The 21271-nt window shown below is 38.0% G+C and overlaps 2 protein-coding genes across 6 annotated transcripts in view; both read right to left on the reverse strand.

Annotated features, from left to right (window-relative positions):
• The window catches only part of LOC137007090 (NACHT, LRR and PYD domains-containing protein 3-like), a 59650-nt gene extending 56257 nt beyond the window's left edge, over positions 1–3393 (reverse strand). The window contains exons 1-3 of the mRNA XM_067368388.1: positions 3306–3393; positions 1380–3095; positions 137–208 (exon numbers count right to left, since the gene is read on the reverse strand). Coding sequence (XP_067224489.1) covers positions 137–208; positions 1380–3095; positions 3306–3322 — 1805 coding nt within the window. The 5' untranslated portion in view covers positions 3323–3393. The remainder of the gene's footprint in view (positions 1–136; positions 209–1379; positions 3096–3305) is intronic.
• The window catches only part of LOC137007107 (NACHT, LRR and PYD domains-containing protein 12-like), a 301858-nt gene extending 296488 nt beyond the window's left edge, over positions 1–5370 (reverse strand). For 4 of the 5 annotated variants that reach the window (XM_067368421.1, XM_067368419.1, XM_067368414.1 and 1 more), the window contains exons 1-2: positions 4915–4982; positions 3632–3745 (exon numbers count right to left, since the gene is read on the reverse strand). In XM_067368421.1, the coding sequence (XP_067224522.1) occupies positions 3632–3745; positions 4915–4964 (164 nt within the window). In that variant the 5' untranslated portion in view covers positions 4965–4982. Of the gene's footprint in view, positions 1–3631; positions 3746–4914; positions 4983–5230 lie in introns of those variants that run through there. The other variant, XM_067368417.1, reaches the window with a different exon arrangement.
• Positions 5371–21271: the final 15901 nt, after the last annotated feature.

Here is a 21271-nt window from a genome sequence, read left to right on the forward strand (position 1 = left end):
TGAATGAATGAATGGAATTAGTGAAATAAATCAACTTTTTAATGATATTCTAATTATATGACCAGAACCTGTATATTTTTAAGTAAAAAAATGTTATAAAGTTTTAACAGTGATGATTGTTCTCAGTGTTACTTACTGAGCTGATCTAGTTGCTGTAACCACAGGCAGCATCTTCTGAAGAACTTCATCTGCTGTATTTCCTGCGTCACTATTTGAAAATAAAAAATATGAATTATTAATGCTGATAACGACAATTAATATTATAAGTAAATAATACATGACATAACTTCAATAAACACTGCTTTAAAAAAAGGACATGTGAAAAAGTTTTATTAGTATCTGACTGAAGAAGTTACTGAACATTCTGCCAACACAGATTTGTTTCATCTTTTTCTTGTCAGTGTTGTTGTGGCAGGTCTATTAGTCTGCATTCACACTACAACACTTAGTGACAGATCTATTTTGACAGACTTTTTTTCCTCTCCATTGCTATGGTTATCACTATGTCAACCATCGCAATTTCAGGAGAGACATTCCACCTCTGCCACAAGTTCCAGAAGTCTCCCACATATTGATATTGGGTGTTTCTCAAACAGAAGGCTGAATCCTAGTGAGTTTGTGTCTTTATAGTCCAGTCCTTCTGAGGCTTGTAGACTTGAGTCCTCCTCAGCATTAAACACTAGAATGAGATGCTTTAGTAAGTGCGCATAGCTACGTCACACATGTTCCTGCTCCAACAGCACAAAAATACCAAAAAAAAATTAATTTTGGAAAAATACTCTGTATTAAAAATCTTTTCTTAATGCGATACAGTGAATGACAACCGTCTGTGTCTCCCAGTGGCTTACATTACTGGCAGTTTAGTGTTAGTGATTAATTTACACCAAAACAGAAGATAACATGTATGCCTTCATCACTGAAAACATTTTTTGTCTTACATTTCTTAATGAACTTTGAAAACGGAGACTTTCGAAAATGATGGCATGGCTGCCCATATTCGCTCTGCGTATCCTTGATGACCGTGTAAACAATAACATGGAGACTGAACTGCAATCTTTGCTGGCATTTTTAGCATTTTTGTAATACTGCAGCTACCTACATGCGCAAGAGGAAACTGTTTACACTTGTACGCGTATGCCCAGTGTGCATGAACACAAATGACATAATTTGGATTCAAAACAGACAAGTTTGTATCCCTGTGCTTTATTCCTGTATGGAGGAGTGATTTTTGGGGAGTGTTGGTGTGAGAGAAATAAAAGAACAAAAATATGAACTACTAAACTCTGTGTGACATCTGCAGGATTACAGATTTATCAGATTCTTGTTTCTCTTTGTTCATAATGTTTTAGACTGTAATGATTGAACTCATTGTTACTTACTGATCAGTTTTGCCTCCAATTAAGCTGCTCAGGTGAAACTCCTGCATTGTCCGCTCTGAGGTCAAAAACACAAAAACTAAAGCTGACCACTGAGATGAGGAGAGTTTCACATCACGTAATCCTTCAGACCACATACGAGGTTGAGCTTCATTCACTAGTGAAAGATCATCCAGTTCATTCAGACAGTGAAACAGATTGATGTATTTATCTGGAGAGGGATTCTCACTGATCTTCTCTTTGATATAGTCAACTGTTTTCTCATTGTTGTGAGAGCTGTTTCCTGTCTGTGTCTTTAGTTCTTGTAAGAGACTCTGATTAGACTCTACTGACAGACCCAGAAGGAAACTAAGGAAAAGGTCCAGATGCCCATTTTTACTGTCTAAAGCCTCACACACAGCTCTCTGATGGAGGTCAGATAGTGAAGCTTTAGTTGGTTTGGTAATCTGGTCAAACACATTGATGTTCTTGTTTATAAAGGAGAGATGCACATATAGAGCTGCTAGATGTTCCTGAATGCTCAGATGAACAAAGCAGAAGACTTTCCCCTGATACAAGCCCAACTCCTCTCTGAAGATCTGAGTGCACAATCCTGAGTACACTGATGCTTCTGTCACATCAATGCCACACTCTCTCAGGTCTTCTTCATAGAAGATCAGGTTGCCTTTCACAAGCTGCTGAAATGCCAGTTTCCCCAGTTTGACAATCATGTCTTCATCTTTCACTTTCTTCTCATAATCCTTCACATGTTTGATGTTGGTCTGAAGGATCAGGAAGTGTGTGTACATTTGAGTCAGAGTCTTGGGAATCTCTCCACTCTCTGCTTCACTCAACATCTTCTCCAGAACAGCGGCTGAGATCCAGCAGAACACTGGGATGTGACACATAATAAAGAGGCTCCTTGATGACTTCAGGTGTGAGATGATCCTGTAGGACAGACTCTGATCCCTGATTCTCTTCCTGAAGTATTCCTGCTTCTGTAGGTCACTGAAGCCTCGTACCTGTGTCACTCGATGGACACACACAGAGGGGATGAGATCAGCTGCTGCTGGTCTGGAGGTGATCCAGATGAGAGCAGAGGGAAGCAGATTCCCCACAATGAGGTTCGTCAGCAGCACGTCCACTGAGGCTGATTCAGTCACATCACACAACCTCACATTGCTCTGAAAATCCAGAGACAGACGACACTCATCCAGACCATCAAAGATGAAGGAAACTTTATACTTATCACTGGATATTTCCATTTCTTTTGTTTCAGGGAAAAAGGCATGAAGAAGATCTGAAAGACTGAGTGTTTTGTCCTTCATCAAGTTGAGATCTCTGAAAGGAAGTGGAAATATGAGCTGGATGTCCTGATTCTCTTTCCCTTCAGCCCAGTCCAGGATGAACTTCTGCACAGAGACTGTTTTTCCAATGCCAGCGACTCCCTTTGTCAGCACAGTTCTGATGGGTTTGTCTTGTCCAGGTAAAGGTCTAAAGATGTGACTGCATTTGATCGGTGTGTCCTCTGTTTCTGCTCTCCTGGACTGTGTCTCAATCTGTCTCACCTCATGCTCATTATTGATCTCTCCACTTTCACTCTCTGTGATGTAGAGCTCTGTGTAGATCTCATTCAGGAGTGTTGGGTTTCCCTGCTTTGATATTCCCTCATACAAACACTCAAACTTCTTTCTCAGATTTGATCTCAGTGTGTTTAAGACCTCAGGTTTAGAGTCATGGCTGTAAGATTAAAATACCAGATTATTACACAAGTTGAAGAAGTAAATAGTCATAAATTACAAAATAGATTATTTTGTTTGCTGTATTATGAGACACAGAACAACATTAGGTTTCTGAAATGTTTCAATTATTAATCATGTGATTGAGTGATGTGTGATGTGCATTGCAGCACCTAAAATTAAACAACAACAAAACAGTCCTTCATTTTACCTGAAACCAGGATTCATGCTTTCATTAAAGTCTTGTGGTCGAATCACAGTTTTGTTTTTAACTGGACTGGATAAAAGATTTGACCTTAAATCAGAATGAAGAGGGTAAAGAATCAGACACACTGATATTGATGTAATTGTGTCATTAACTGAGTAACAGACCAACAGATTTTACAGTGTGTGAATGTTTTAACAATACAATACATAGAGCTTTGCACAAGAACACAATGGAAATCATTAATAGACTGAAACTTACAGGATCTGAACTCATTACACTGCTGTATATTAATAATGACTATAAGCATATATTTTATAGATATAATATACCTGAGATCAGGCTGTGTGTTTCCACTCTTAAAATTTATTGGCTCATCTATAGACCTGTTACTCTTCAGAGACACACAGCTGGACTCTGGGTTTGAGCTCTTCTGCTGGACTGAACTGTAACAGAACAGATTCAGTTTAATCTTTTAGATTACTGTGTTCATTCTTTATGATAAGAACCATATTAAAGGTGCCGTAGAACGTCTTTTTAAAAGATGTAATATAAGTCTAAGGTGTCCCCTGAATGTGTCTGTGAACTTTCAGCTCAAAATACCCCATAGATTTTTTTTAATTCATTTTTTTAACTGCCTATTTTGGGGCATCATTAACTATGCACCGATTCATGCTGCAGCCCCTTTAATTCCTCACGCTCTCCGCCCACGGAGCTCGCGCTTGCCTTAAACAGCATAAACAAAGTTCACACAGCTAATATAACCCTCAAAATGGATCTTTACAAAGTGTTCGTCATGAAACATGTCTAATCGCTTAAGTATGGTATTTATTTGGATGTTTACATTTGATTCTGAATGAGTTTGAGGCTATGCTCTGTGGCTAAAGCTAACATTACACACTGTTGGAGAGATTTATAAAGAATGAAGTTGTGTTTATGCATTATACAGACTGCAAGTGTTTTAAAAAATTAAAATAACGACATGACTCTGATCTCTGTGAATACAGTAAGAAACGATGGTAACTTTAACCACATTTAACAGTAAATTAGCAACATGCTAACGAAACATTTAGAAAGACAATTTACAAATATCACTAAAAATATCATGAATCATGTCAGTTATTATTGCTCCATCTGCCATTTTTCGCTATTGTTCTTGCTTGCTTACCTAGTCTGATGATTCAGCTGTGCACAGATCCAGACGTTAATACTGGCTTGTCTAATTCCTTGAACATGGGCTGGCATATGCAAATATTGGGGGCGTACATATTAATGATCCCGACTGTTACGTAACAGTCGGTGTTATGTTGAGATTCACCTGTTCTTCAGAGGTCTTTTAAACAAATGAGATTTATATAAGGAGGAAACAATGGAGTTTGAGACTCACTGTATGTCATTTCCATGTACTGAACTCTTGTTATTCAACTATGCCAAGGTAAATTCAATTTTTAATTCTAGGGCACCTTTAATATAAACACATTATCTTTCATCTAAAAGCATTTCGAGGAAACTTTATTATCTTTTTCTTTGATATTTCATGTTAGTATAAAAACAAACAAAAACTGATCTTTTTCTGTGATGTAATACAATATTTAACAGTGTTTGTTGAAAGTACCTGCATCCTGGAGAAAAATCTCCATCTCTGGATCCTTGTGAATCAGCCATGATGAAGCTGCAGGTGAATCTGATTAAAAAAATCATCATAATAACATATCTTGAGTGTGGGAGAAAAAGGATCATGTGACTGCGTTAACTCAAGCTCAGTCAAACATATTTACACTGTTAAACTAATGAAGAATCACATCTCAAAACACAAAAGAAACCTTTAAGTGAAAGAAACCCTTTAAAAAGATTTTATATCAAACAATCATTTAAAATATCCTCCAGACATTCATATTACTATGAGGAAGTCTCCACACATGAACACTCACCTTGATCAAACTTTCACAAGTTACAGGTTTTCAAATCCTCCAGCTTTAAGATCATAAAGATACACGGAAATTCCTGCATAAACTTTGATAAACGTTTCAATTTAACACTTTGACGCTCGTATTCGTATTTTACCTGCTCAAAATGGCGACAGGTGAACTCTTCTTCTTCCCTTTTTTGGCAGATCGCACCAATTTCGCGCATTACCGCCACCTACTGTGTACTCGATCCAGAGACACGGAGCCCCTAAAGGGACGTGGTGGTGGAAAAAAAATTGGGATGGGAGGAATTTTTTCCCAAATCTTTTGCGTTCCCCCGAGAAACTTTGCGTTCCCTCGCAAAGATATTATAGTTCCCTTGCTGTGAGCTCGGACAAACACTTCCTCTTTAATGTCCCGCTGGCTGGCAGTAGTGTTTCAGTCAGCTCCATATGTTAATAATGCACACAAGTAATGCACGGCTCATAGAGTTTGAACTTGTTGGACTCAAATATAAAGAAATGCAGTCACTGACTGCCAGTCAGTGTTTATGTCAAGCAGTTCAGTAAAGTTGGCAATATATTCTCAGATTCGAGCTTCCCGGATCAATAACTCGTGAGCTAAACGATGTTAAAACAAATGCAGCTACTTCCAATCATAGTAACCTAGACAACAAGCTACAACAACCCAATTTTCCTCAAATGTGCTTTATAATAAATTGGTCTCTATGAGCAGGCGGCGGAGATACACGTCTGAAGGGACCGTCTGAAAAGTGCAAAACCCAAAACCCTTTTGCTCATTTTATATTATGAAAAATACTCACTAACTTCACTGTAACACACTGTACCTTCACCAAATTCAGTTCATACATCACTGCTCTCCTGCTGGTTGTACTGGAACACTTAGTTGATTAAAAAAAATGCATAACTTTTATGATTATTAATTATGAAACAAAATCAATAACTTCACTGTTATTAGTAAAAATAAAAAATATGGAATGCCATCAAATTCAGTAAGCAATTATAATGCAAAAGCTGTTGAATGTAAGCTGTGTACCAACATCAGTTGTGTAAAGAAGGCCTTTATGTGCTACTTGCCAAATGTTGTAGTACCTATAACCAGCAGGAGAGCAGTGATGTATGCACTGAATTTGGTGACAGTAGACTGTGTTACAGTGAAGATATTGAGTATTTTTCATAATATAAAATGAGCAAAAGGGTTTTGGGTTTTGCACTTTTCAGACGGCCCCTTCAGACTAGTCTCCGCCTGCTCATAGAGACTAGAGATGCGCGGTTACAGCCGCGGACTCCGCGGATCGGGCGGATGACGTGACGAAAAATAATATTTTAATTAAATTCGGGCGGGTGGCGGGCGGTTGAACCAATCAAATTAAAAATATATGTATACATTGTTAAATATTGTTATCTGACTATACCTACATCTAAAAAAAATCGAGCACACTTTGAAATAGTCAAATTTTCAAAGCTGACGGATGCATGAACCTGTGCTCTCTTGATATGCGCCCGTTCGATATTTATTTTAATAATTTTTTACTGCCTGTTGTTTCTTTTGGCATATAAAATAGGCATTGTCTGATAGAAATATCAATAAAGGTTCATCTGTGTCGCAAAATTGGTGTTGTTTCCGATTTCTACAAGCTCAATAACATCCACAGCAAAAAAAATAAATAAAAAAATAAATAAAATAAAATAAATAAATAAAATGGTCGAAAAACTGTGCCCATTAATTAGATGTGCAAGGCAAGCAGGTAAGTTTTTGGGGTTGTTATGGACAACTACAAATGTGAACATTATTAGCCTATAATGTAAATGACTTGTTATTTTATTCGAGCTTTCTATCTATTTGCTAAAAAATAAAGTGAAATAGGCATTTAGTAGTAGGCTAAATAGCAGCATGTTGAAATGATGTGCCAAAATGCGTTTTCTGTTAGGCTACAATGAAAATATTGTACAGTACAGTGCGTTTAATTTAGGCTATTTATTTATTTTTGTCCCTGTGCGCCGATCGGAGTTCACTGCTGATATTAGGCTTGTTTGAGATGAGCAAATTCTGCGCAGAACCGATCAACGGTGATCACCAAGAGATGCATGCCGGTTAGAAATGTGTCCGAGGGTGGGCCGCCTTGCTCTGATGTCATGCCAAACGTGTGTCAAAAACCTCTCGCGAGGGCGAGGCGGCCTCATCGGATTCTGCAGTCAAGCGCAGTTCCTCTCCACCGACTGCGCTGACCAAAAGCACGATGGGAAACGACTTGCTGACAACACAGCTTAAAGCTTATTGGTTTAAACAACCGTGATGTATTGATCTGATTTAAAATGTTTGATTTTAAAACTCTAATACCATGATTTTATGTGTATAAATTATGTGTGAATATTCCAAAAGTCTCTGACAGTGCGATCTCTCTATGGGTTATGTGATTGTTATCATATTTATAAAAATATATAAAAACATGTCTAATTAAAATAAAAATGATTGATACACACATCCTTCGAATGGAAATAAATAACAAGTACTTTGGGTGGCTTCTTCATTATGTTTATTTTCATATAAAAGCAACAGAACGTAAATTACATCCAGTTTATCAGCAACACAGCGCACGAGTGTGAATCCCGCGATATCCGCCTTTGATCTCGCAGGTGTCTCATGCACTACGAGAACGGAGAATTGTCCGTCTTGCCTGCACTTTTTTCACTCCTCCCCTCACTGCAGCCGCCTACTCTCGGCTGAACTTCAGGCGAGGGCGCATCTCAAACAAGCCTATTCTGAGAGCTTTCTAGTCTCGCGGCTGTCATCAGCAGCGCCTTGCATCGCCCAATCAGCGGATGGCGGGCGGGTGCGGTTTTGAAAATTGGTCAAAAACGTTGGTGCGGATGGATGGTGGACGGATGATGAGTTTTGTGATGCGGTTGCGGATGAAATAATAGCCCATCCGCGCATCTCTAATAGAGACCAATTTATATATTATAAAGCACATTTGAGGAAAATTGGGTTGTTGTAGCTCGTTGTCTAGGTTACTATGACTGGAAGTAGCTGCATTTGTGATATGGTGATTAAGTTCCCAAATTGAATATAAAACTGGTTAATAGTATTTTTCTAATATTGTAAAATAGTATTTAATTCGTTATTTGTGTTTATAAGAAGAAAAGTATGTTTTGTGCATTTAGTAAATTAATTATTTTCATTTGGCATACCTGCGTCATGACGTCATCGCATGCTAGTTTTGTGCGCGCCTGTGATGTGCTTCATTTGTAGTAAATGAAGAGACGAGAAGCCATCACATCAGACTCTCCCTTAATTTTGTTATACTTCTATCCAGGTAACTGCAAAATGCACAAAATACACTTTCGGTTTAAGTATGAACACTGTTTAATGTAATACGAACAAGTTGTGTTTTAATTTTATAGAAAAAGTTGTTGTGAGTTCAGCCCAGGTGAAAAAAAAAGTACATTCAATAATGTACTTAAAGCGCTCTATTTTCGCGCACTAATTTTGTACTTAATATACTAAAAATTATTCTTTAGTACTTCTTAAGAACATCTAAGTGTACTCAACTGTGCTATTTTGAGACAGCATGAAATATGAACTAAAATGTGCTTTTAATATACTATCTCTGTATTTAAAAAAATATTTAATTACCTCTTGTAGTACACTATGGGTTCAAATGTACTATAAGTAGTATCTAAATACATTTTTTAAATACAGAGATAGTATGTTAAAAGCACATTTTAGTTCATATTTCATGCTGTCTCAAAATAGCACAGTTGAGTACACTTAGATGATCTTAAGATTATCTTAAGAAGTACTAAAGAAGAATTTTTAGTATATTAAGTACAAAATTAGGGCACGAAAATAGAGCACTTTAAGTACATTATAGAAATATCCTTTTTTTCACCTGGGAATGCGGTTGAGCACATGATTAGCATAGGTGCTCCGCAATTAACGCGAAAGCCCGCCATATATGATGAATGGTTAAAATAGAAATATAATTTGAATCTATAAGATATAATATTGTTTTAGCATTATGAATTACCTTCATCTTGCATACGTGGTTGTTTAATCCGCAGTTATGTATGTGCGATATGAAAACTGTTTTAAGTTGTTCATGTTTATATTCAGTCATTGCTGTACAAATAAGTCATACATGTGTTGACCATTAATGTGCCAAACTGATGTAATATGCATTATTGATTGATTCGTAGTAAATGAAGAGACGAGAAGCCATCACATCAGACTCTCTCTTAATTTTCTTATACTTCTATCCAGGAGTACTACACCTTTGTGTTTTAACATCGTTTAGCTCACCAGATCTGGGAAGTTCGAATCTGTGAATATATTGCCAACTTTACTGAACTTATTGAGTTAAACACTGACTGCATTTCGTTATATTTGAGTCCAACAAGTTTAAACTCTATGAGCCGTGCATTATTTGTGTGCATTAATAACGTATAACTGAAACACTACTGCCAGCCAGCGAGACATTAAAGCCGAGTTCAGACTGCACGATTTTCAAAGTAGTCGGGTCACTGTTGTAAGAAATTGTAGTCTGCCTCGACCCAGATTTCACTCCAAAGTATATTTAAGAATCAGCTCATCCCCAAAATGGCTTAATTATCATAGAGAAGAAGAAAGTCAACTGGTATATTGTTTATGTACCATTTGGTTGATCAAATCCTGAGCAAATGGTAATTAATTGTAGAATGGGAATGGGTGTGGGACACAGAGAACCATCTCAGACAATGAGGTGTCACAACTTCATTAACATAAAGACCACAGCTGGTAAAACATGAGAAACTACATTTACATGAAGAGTGGTGAACTGTAACAGGATAAAAGGTTTGAGATTTGGATGTTCTGGGTTCATTCCGACTCCGATGAACCCAAGGTGCTACGTGTACTTTGTCACTGCTACGCTGCAATAAACTTCTTCATCGAGATCTTCTAAGTCCTCATCATTTTTTCTTACATTGGTGAGCCACCCAGCGAGGGATTTCCAATAAAGTGGGAAAGGTAAGAAAAAGCTGTTTTCTTTCTTTTATGCTGGTTTTTGTCAGGGAACCCCCTCGTTTAAAAAAATCTAGAAAGGAAATTTTAAGGACAGAAGAGAATTTAGTTTATTCAGTATTAGTAGGAGGAGTTCTTAAGCCTATTCTGTACAATTTTGTTTAAGATTCTAACGGAACTGAATCAGCCCAATGCAGTGTGTTGGTAGAGTTGTATTGGAATTGTTGTTTCTAAAGTAACTGAAACAAAGTGCTTAAGTTTAAAGTTTCTAAAGTAAGTGAAACTTGGTGTTGGTCTCTTATAATTTGGCTAAGATTCTAAAGTAATTGAATCAACCCAACGCAATGTGGTGACGGAATTGTATTAGAATTGTTGTTTCTAAAGTAGTTGAAACAAAGTGGTAAGTTTCTAACGTAACTGAAACTGAGTGTAGAGTTGTTATAATTCTGTTAAGATTCTAAAGTAACTGAATTGACCCAATGCAGTGTGGTCAGAATTATTTCTAACCGTTATTTGAAAGAATAACTGAAGTGCAGTGTAGGGAGTCTGATGCAAAGTGATTCTGGGAAATTTAAAACAATAACCCGAAGCAGTGTAGTTTTGCCCAACATACTGAGGCATTGTTTTAAATTTGATAAACTTAAGCCTAAACTACTGTGGCTAAGTATGTGGTTTTGTCCTGTGTACATGTACTGTGACAGTATTACATGTTTAACTATTCAGAGTAGTAAGATTTAAGGCCCGATGGAGTTCATTTGTGTCTGAATTAGATTAACGGTTATCTTAAAGCAACTAGATAACATATAGTCATTGAAACAAGATATTGTGAATAGTTGTTGAATTATCACAGTTTAATAAGGTTTTGGAAATGGAAGAAATTATCATTAAATACATAGCTAAGCACGGTTCACCTGGAATGTTTGACGGGATAGAGAAAGCAGATGATCCATACAATTGGGCAATGGGTCAATTCAAAAATTCCCCTAAAATGCCTAAGAACAAAGAAGGAAAAATTGCTAATGCACTTCAAGCAGTTTTTGCTTCATACTAAGTAACTAGGAAGAAAGTTGATGAGTTAAAAGCTGAAAATGAACAACTCGCTGTAGGGGTAATTTCTACAAAAAATTACCTAGCTAGTGAAACGATATGGAAAGAAGAAAAGATCAGAATGCAGAACGAGATTGCATTTCTTAAAACTAACAATGACATGCTTAAATCATCTGTGGAAAAATTGGCCAGCAATTTGGAGGAAACGAAGACAGCTTGTGAGTTTATGATCAAGAATGGCATAACTGACAAAAACACCAGTAAGACATTGTTAGGTGTCACGTTGTGTAACCCAGTTCCAGAAATGCCAGATTTGCAGGAACATAGCTCTGAGGGTTGGGAAAAAGATTTTCGGTCATTCAGTAATCAAGACTCTGACTGTACAGTTAGATTTCCCATGGCACCAGTTCATACTACAACAACTATGCGTGCTATTGAAGGAAGGGAAGAGCAAATGACCACTACCATGGTCAAAGGATTTAATCCAACTGAACTAGAAATTGTCATCAAGAATATTGGGAAATTTGATCCTGCCAAACAAGATCCATTAGATTTTCTGAAAAACTTGAATATGCAGAGATTTACCAATTTACAGACGGTGATGCATGTGTTTTGTTAAGAATGTGCTTGCCTGACACTTTGTCTGGAGCCTTAACTCAGAAAGTAAAGGACAGAACTGCAAATAAGTCAGAGAGGAAACAGGCACTGCTTGAAGTTTTAGGTGTGACGTCAGTTAATTGGGATAAAATATCTGAGATGCACATGAGGAACTAGAGCACCCAGCAGCGTTTTCAGAACGATTATTGGAGGTGTTTAAAACTTTCAGTGGCAATTCTGATATCACTAAGAATGATGTCAGTTTCAAGTCTGCCTTGATTAACAAATGTGACCCACTCACTCGTTCTGCCGTGTCAATGTTTGTGACACCTCTCTCTGAGTATAATGACATTATTGCTAAAATGACACAGTTTTACAACATTAATGCTAATGCAAATAATCAAATGAAAGATGCCAAATCTAGACATCCAGTTGCTGCCTTTGGCAGAAGAGAATGTTCTAGATTATCTGATGGTTTGCATCATAGACCAAGGAGATTTGCAAGAGTAAATTCAGAAGGTGTTATTCTTTGCTATGCATGTGGAAGAGATGGTCACATTGCAAGGCATTGTTTGGAGAAAAGAAGGGAAGATCAGGAGGTTGTTTGTTTTGCATGTGGAAAAGCTGGTCACATCGCTAGACATTGTCAAGACAATGAGAGATCTCTTCAAAGATTTGTCTGTCATGCATGTGGAAGGGATGGTCACATTGCAAGGCATTGTTTGCAGAAAAGAAGGAAAGATCAGGAAGTTGTTTGTTTTGCATGTGAAAAGACAGGACACAAGGCAAGAGAGTGCCACTTTTCACATAAAAGAAAGGTGGGCTATTACGATCTGCTTAAGCAAATAGACAATTTAGAAACCCAGTTGGCACTGTTGAAAGGAAATAAAGAAGAAGACATTCACACTTTGCCAGACACATCACTGCATGAACGACATGACTGTAACTCAGTCACAAGCAGATGCTGATGTTAATTAGAATTGTTTATGATAGTAGTACATTTTCAAAAGAATGTTTACTATCAAAAGGGGGGTGATTCTTTATAATTTATGAAAAATGTTTTATTGGCATTGATATGTAAATGTAATTTATAAGAAATGTTTTAATGGCATTCATTTTAAAATGAATTTAAGACATTACTGATGTTTGATATTTGAGATGAAATGTCTGTGACTTTGATGTGTAAATGTGAAACGATTCTTGTGGGGGAAAGGGGGGCAACCTTTTCTGATTATTGTTTCAGATATAAGCATCGAAATGTTTTTATCTGAAATGTGTAAACTCCTGGAGACAGATGATCTGGTCATTTGAAGGATGAGAAGGCCAGTGGAACCAGTGGATACAGGGGATTTTCTCAAGAAAACATTTTTGAATGTGAAAAGATTCTTGTGGGGGAAAGGGGGGGCAACCTCTTCATTTTGATTCTTGTTTCAGATATATGCATTGAGATGATTGTCTGGAATGGGTAACATCCGGGAGAAAGATGATCTGGTTGTTTGAGGAACGAGAAGGCTAGTTGAACCAGTGGAGCCATGGGACATTCTCAAGAAAAAGAACAGTGATCCATGATCCAGAAACCCAGAGATTTCCAGACCTGCAAGATCCAGAACCCCAGGCCTAAAAGTTCTAGAAACCCTGAGAACCACCATGGGATGAATGAAACTGATGGAGTGACAGACTTGAACAACAACAGTGACTGCTTTTTCTAGAAGGACTTATGGTCCAGGTGGAAAAGAACAGACAATGAGAAGAGAAACAAGAGAAGATCAAACAGCTTCAGAGACTATGGACAGACGTCCTTCCACCTAGATGGAAAACAAGTGGGCAAAAGAACATACCCACAAGAAATGCACAACGACAGACTCACTGCACATGACACTAGAATGAGACAAATATATGCATACTTGGATGCAGAGAATGTTTTATTGAATGCTGAACGCACACATGTGGATAAAGGATGTCCACACTGAGAAAATGGACACAATATACAGGACAGAATGAAAAAGCATGTGCACAGAGACACACACACACACACACACACATTATATTGTCTATTGATTTTTGAATAGAGTTAATAAAAACTAAACAATTTGCTATTATTAATGATGCAAAGGAAAGATTATGAAAGCCCAACAAGGTTTTGAACGAAAAAAAACAAAACAAAAAAAAAAAAGACAAGATTTTGGCAAAACAAATGCACGTTGGAGACTTAGCTATTGCCTATTCTGTTTTCATTTGGGATGTAACCTTTAAAACCGCTGTATGTGTATGTATCTTCCTTGTTATTATGTTTAAATGTAAATTTGCAAATAACTCTAACTTTAGGACACTCCCACTGGCTGTGATGGTCCTTGAATGTCTTCTCACCCAAACCCAAGATGTTTGTATTTCATTTTGCCAAATTTTAGAAGAGTCTCTTTGATAATTCTGCCCAATTGGATGGAGCTGTAACCAGTGTACATAAGGTGTCGACCCAATGACGGGTAAGATTCTCTTTTGGCCAGCGGAGGACAACCTAAGGCAGGGCTTCACCGCCACTGGGCACCTGCCCAATAGAGAACGGGAGGTGTAATCTGTGAAAATGGAGTGGTTGTGATGCTTCTTTTGGGCCAAGAGCATCAAAGAGGGGATTGTAAGAAATTGTAGTCTGCCTCGACCCAGATTTCACTCCAAAGTATATTTTAGAATCAGCTCATCCCCAAAATGGCTTAATTATCATAGAGAAGAAGAAAGTCAACTGGTATATTGTTTATGTACCATTTGGTTGATCAAATCCTGAGCAAATGGTAATCAGTTGTAGAATGGGAATGGGTGTGGGACACAGAGAACCATCTCAGACAATGAGGTGTCACAACTTCATTAACATAAAGACCACAGCTGGTAAAACATGAGAAACTACATTTACATGAAGAGTGGTGAACTGTAACAGGATAAAAGGTTTGAGATTTGGATGTTCTGGGTTCATTCCGACTCCGATGAACCCAAGGTGCTACGTGTACTTTGTCACTGCTACGCTGCAATAAACTTCTTCATCAAGATCTTTTAAGTCCTCATCATTTTTTCTTACACTGTTCTTTTCACACTGCATGACTATCTTGGCCAGCATTCAGTCGCTGCTGTGTTCACACTGCACGATGGATCGGCGACAGAAGGTTTCACACTGCATGACTTTACAATAGGAAGAATCGCCGACAACTCTGTCTGGCACGCAAACTACGTTTCACAACCAAACACACGCGAGATGTGACAAGGAAACAACGCGATATCACGCGTGCAGGACCGGAGTTATTATTATTAAAAACAGTAGCCCGCAAGAAGCTTGCAATACGAGTTGCCTGTGCGCTGATTTGCAGCGAATATAAGAAAAAGAAAAGAAAAATATGGAGGAGGAAATGGTTGGGGAGACTGTGGATTGTGTGTTCTGCAACGAGAGTTGGAGGTAAATACATAACTTTTCAATGTGCTGCTGTTGCGGATGGTCAAGCAAATGTTTGTGTTTTGTTTCCGTTTGATAGAATTGTAATGTTTATGTGAATGAAGCCATGCTTGCTGATGTTGTGGTCTATAACTCCTCCCCGAACTCCCCGCTGCTCTGTATCTTGCTCTCTCATTGGCTGTCAGTCATTGCCGATGTAGTTTTCAGTCATAACACTTTTCACACAGCAGGATTTTGAATCGCCGACAGGTCCAGATATTTAGCATGCCAAATATCTCACGGGCGTCGGCGACTCGTCAGCGATTCTCTCAGATCGCGTCTTTGCTCATTCACACTGCGTGATTGTCACTCGCGTGAACAAGTACTGATTTGCCTGTGATTTCGGGCATTTGTCGGCGATTTCTCAAAACCTGTCGGCGAGCCAAAATCAGGGCTAAAATCGTGCAGTCTGAACTTGGCATAAAGCGGAACTCATTAAGATTTGCGAAGTTCCCCCTACAGGTTCCTTCAGTGAATCACACTGTCGTAAATACTCCACGCACAGCTCTGGACTACAACGACTACAACGCTCACCAGCGCAGTAGTTTTGCAAATACAGTACAAGAAATCTTGATGGAGGTGGGTAATTTTCGAAATTGTCTTATAAAGTGAGGTCGCTATGTGTATATTGAATTACCATAAAGCATTTTGTCACTCTCGCGTGAACGTGAACATGAGGCGAGATTGTGTTGGGTCGGCGCAGCTCAACTTGCAAGTACTGTTTTATGGCGTAGACGTGCCAGAGGGGGTTAGTGCACGCCTCAAACACACCACTACAAGTCAATTAACCATCGTAAGGACTTAGAAAACTATTTATGAAGGTAGAAAAGTTACTTAGTTCTGCTTTAAAGAGGAAGTGTTTGTCCGAGCTCACAGCAAGGGAACGCAAATATCTTTGCGAGGGAACGCAAAGTTTCTTGGGGGAAAGCAAAAGTTTGCGAGGGAACGCAAAAGAAAATTTCCTCCCATCCCAATTTTTTTCCACCACCACGTCCCTTTAGGGGCTCGGTAAGAGACTCTAACCACTACCCCAATTCTCATCCTCCCCCTCTCAATGAAACTCTATGCTAAAGCCAGCACTGCGTGTTCAGCTCCTCTGGCTAAAAAAAAAAAATTCCAATCCTATCAATTAATTAATTCTGTGTTCTCCAAATATTGAATTAACGCTGCTCTGTTATTACTTTTCTGTTCTGGGTTTAACAGGTATCTCAAATTGATTTCAATATCTTCTTTCCTCTGAACCTCCTCTAATAACTTTCCTCTATCTTTATACTTTTCACAATACATGATAACATGTTCTACCGTTTCATTTTCTCCACACCATTCACACAATCCTGTCGGATGCTTAGATATTAATTTCTTTGTTTTATTAAGTCCTGTTTGTCCTATTCTGAGTCTGGATAAAACGTTTTCCTCTCTTCTACTTCCACCAACTTTTCCCCACTTTAGGTTGTATTTCATACATATGTCTACCTTTATTTCCTGTTTCCCACATTTGTTGCCATCTTTGATTTATTTGCTTTTTAACTATAGCTTTAATTTCATATCTACTGTATGGTATTTCCATTTCTATTCTAGTGTTCTTTAAAGCTTGTTTTGCCAATTTGTCTGATGCTTCGTTCCCTTTCACCCCCACGTGAGCTGGAACCCACATGAATATTACACTCACCCTTCTCTGCAACAGGTGAACTCTTACTTTCTTTCACTTTATAAAGCCTTGTCCAAATACCCACACTTGCGGTCTTTGCACTTGACCACTTGTCTACTTACATGACATATTTCCTGTATTTGGCCCAAATGTTCAAGTGGGCGCGAAGACCGCAAGTGTGTGTAGAACTTTTGATTACCCGATGGGACACACTTATAGTCTTGCAAAAAATGCAAGCGTTTACAGGTTTGTTTTTTTTAATTATTATTTTCAATACTCTGTATTTTAAAATGAACTTCTAAATATCTGTTCAGTGGTCGTTGTGTAACTAACAGAAAACACTATTTTAAAATTGTGGTGCTTCTTTAAGTGATAAAAAGCAGTTGCAAATGTTGTACAAAATACACATAGCCTACTCATCTTTGCATCAAAATGTGCAACACTTTATATTTTACTACCAAATTATATGTGTTACATAAATAATTTAACTAACAGTTGTATGTTTTCCTTGACATCTCTCGATTTCGAGGCATGTGAGTTCCCGAACATAATGCATGATGGGATACACTTAGCCTCGAATACTGCTCCGAAGCGGTATTCAAGTTGGTGTGGGTTTAGTGTGCATTAAGGGCAGTGCACTTGGGCATTTTTAAGACATGGGACAGTCTTGCGCACTTACTTCCTGTCGCTTGCACAAGCTCTCAAGTGGCCAAGATCCCAAGTGTGGGTATTTGGACAAGGCATAATTGTGACGAGAGAGAGAGAGAGAGAGAGAGAGAGAGAGAGAGAGAGAGAGAATGAACTGAAAGAGAAAGCAAGAAGGACCTTCTATGCCATCAAAAAATCAATCCAAATTGAAACACCAATCAGAATCTGGCTCAAAATACTCCAGTCAGTCATTGAACCGATTGCACTATATGGAGTGAAGTTTGAGGTCCTCTTCTAAACCACGAATTTGACAAATGGGACAAAACCCCAACAGAAGCCCTGCATGCCGAGTTCTGTAAGAGTATCCTGAGAGTACAGAGGAACACACCGAACAACGCATGCAGGGCAGAATTAGGCCAATACCCTCTATTAATCCACATTGTGAAATGAGCCATCAGATTTTGGAAACATCTAAAAACAAGTGATCCCAACTCTGATCATTTTAAAGCCCTTAAAGACCATGAAGTGAACATTGAAAAAAGCCCCCTGATCCAGATGATCCGGAGGCTGCAAAACACCAACACGACTAACAACAGCCAGCCTCAGGACACTGACACCCTCAACCACAGAATTCGGCCCAACCAAATTACAAAAGCACAAAAAGAAAATGACCTGACCTATTGGACTGAAACAACAGAAAAACAAAGTAAACTTGAATGTTATTTGGCCCTAAATATAGACTACACCACAGCAGAATATCTGAGTACAGTGAAAGACTGTAAATTAAGAAGAAGAATGACGAGGTACAGACTGAGCAATCACACGCTGACTGTAGAGACGGGCAGATATAGACAGAACTGGCTGCCCAGAGAGAGACGCATCTGCCCGGACTGTGACCTGGGAGAAGTGGAGACAGAGCAACACTTCCTCACCAGCTGCCCTAACTAGAGGAATCACAAAGACATTTTATCCGAAATTTGAAATACTTTGCCCTAAATTCATAAAAGTAAACAATAAAACACAACTCCAACATTTATTAGGTGAAAAAAGAGATTGTATCATACTAGCAGCAAGGTACATTGATCCCTGTCACAAAAAGAGGGAGGAGTCGACTAATCAGTAATGCGCTCACACACACACACACACACACACACAGAGAATTCTAAATTGTTCATAGAATTCTAAATGTTGATTGATTGATCGTTCTGCTTTTTATGTTTCTATATGTACATGTGATTGACTGTATATTGATGATAGAAATGCTTTGGCAATACTTTGTAACAATTGTCATGCCAATAAAGCACATTGAATTGAATTGAGAGAGAGAGAGAGCCTGTGTGCATACTATCCATCTTAAATAGTATGTGATATTAGTAATTTTCAATACTATTTAGGGCGGATAGGGTGGATAGTATGCACATTTGGGATGCAGGGAGAGAGAATTTGAATTTTGAAAAACTTTATTCACAATAATTCTTCACACAACTATACAAGAAAATTAATTACAAAGAAAAACCCAAATCACCTTAAAAAAACACAATGCTCAATGACAACACCAAATCATCTCAAAAGTAGACAAAAGCTTGATTTTATTTTTCCTACTAATATATATTATAGTTTTGCTTGTATCAAAAAAGATTTTTTTTTGTAATAACATAAATAATAGTTCTAATCTAGAACATTGCATAAAAGCATGAAACACTGTTTCCCTTTGAGAACAAAAGGGACAATCAGAACTTCTGTATTTAGAACAGAAATAAAAGAGTTTACAGCAATGATACCATGAATGATTCTTCACCGTATTTCCACTGCCCACTTAGATAATAGTGGCTTGTACAAAGATCTCCACTCAGGTTTAACATTTTCATCCAGCAATGGATGAAAAAAAACAAAACAAAAAAAAACAGCATCATGGTGTATCAACCTTTCTTTCTTTTATTAAAAACCATAACACATGCTCTGTACAAAAAAATTACCTTTAGTTGACAATAAGTCCAACCACAAAAATTCCCAAGTCTTTAAAAAGTGACCTGTACACCCATTATTTTACCTATTAGGTAAAATATTAGACAAGGAAAAAGATCCTGAGCATTAGATCTCACCTCCTCACCATGCAGTTGGACACCATTATGGAACAACAACATGTTCACTATCAAAAAAAAAAAAAAAAAAAAAAAATTATCTTCCTGAAAATTAAAGAGAAAGGAATATTGAACTTAAGAAATATTTTTGAAAATGATTCATTTATGACTTTTGTATATTACAGAAAACACACACATATAAAAACACATATAATATCCTAGCTTCCAATGATCCCATAATTTCTCTACCTACAAATAAATGGAATAATGATCTTCATTCTGAATATACAGTACCTTCACTAATCTTGGCACCATTATTAGTGGAGGTCACTGTACTGACCTAGACCTTTTAAAATTTTGTAAGGATATTTTTGTCATATCTAGTAATTCCAGAATACAGTTTTTATAATACAAAATACTATATTGAGTATATATCACAAAAAGTAAATTGTCTCATATAGGCCATGTCAACACTAATACATGTACATACTGTCAAAATAGGTTACATGATTATATCCATTCCTTCTGAAACTGTACATACATAAATTTTGGTCAAAAGTCATATATAAAAGTCAAGAGCTTAGGGCTTAGGTCATTTCTTATATCAAGAAGTGGCGTGGACTCCCATGTTGCCTCAGTAATATCGGCCTGTATGGGAAAAGTGGTCTGGAACTGCCTGTCTCTAGCCTCAGTTAAGAGCACAAATGCACCAAAGTGAGACTGGACATGACCCTGACCGAGTATAATAGCTATATTATGCTATAATACAAGTGGCTGCTCCCAGACTGGCAACTGGGAGGAAATGGACCCCGACTGAGGCCATACAGCAAGCAAAATCCACTCTCAGGCATGCAGACATTGTAGGATAGGTGCAGCAGGGAAAAGGGGGTTTTGGACTCGGGACAGACTGACCCATATGGTTCAAGGCAACTCAGAGAAGAAAGCTGATAGTAGCCGAGTAAACCTGGAACAAAGTAAGCTTACCTGGAAGGATCTTTGGGAGATGGAAAGAAGCAGACTGAGTTTTATCATCAGAGCCACATGCTATGTTCTTCCCACACCTAAGAACCTAAACCAGGAGTGGAGAAGATCCATCATGTCCTCTCGATCAAACCCCAGCAACGCTAAGGCACATCTTTGTTGGCTGCAAAACCAGACTTTTCCAAGGACGTTAGACCTGGAGGCACAATCAGGTCCTGAGACAACTGACAATTATCCTGGTAGGAAGGAGAACCTCCACCAATGTCCTTTTTCCTCCAAAGCCTGGATTCTCAAAATCCACTGCCTTCATAAGAGCAGGACAACTGCCAGTCAAGCCAACTACAACAATGGAAACGACGCTGCTGGACGCCCGGGACTGGAAAATGCAGGTTGATCTAGACAGGAAGCTCAGCTTTCCACCTGAGATAATCACAACTAACCTCACGTAGTGGTTTCACTTTAATATGTTGCAGGCTCATTTATTGATAATAAATAATTGATAATAAATAATATTGATGATAATAAATAATATAATAATATTGGTGTTGTTTTCGAGAGTTTGTCTT

This window comes from Chanodichthys erythropterus, chromosome 18 (assembly GCF_024489055.1).
Source record: "Chanodichthys erythropterus isolate Z2021 chromosome 18, ASM2448905v1, whole genome shotgun sequence".
Taxonomy (NCBI): Eukaryota; Metazoa; Chordata; class Actinopteri; order Cypriniformes; family Xenocyprididae; genus Chanodichthys; species Chanodichthys erythropterus.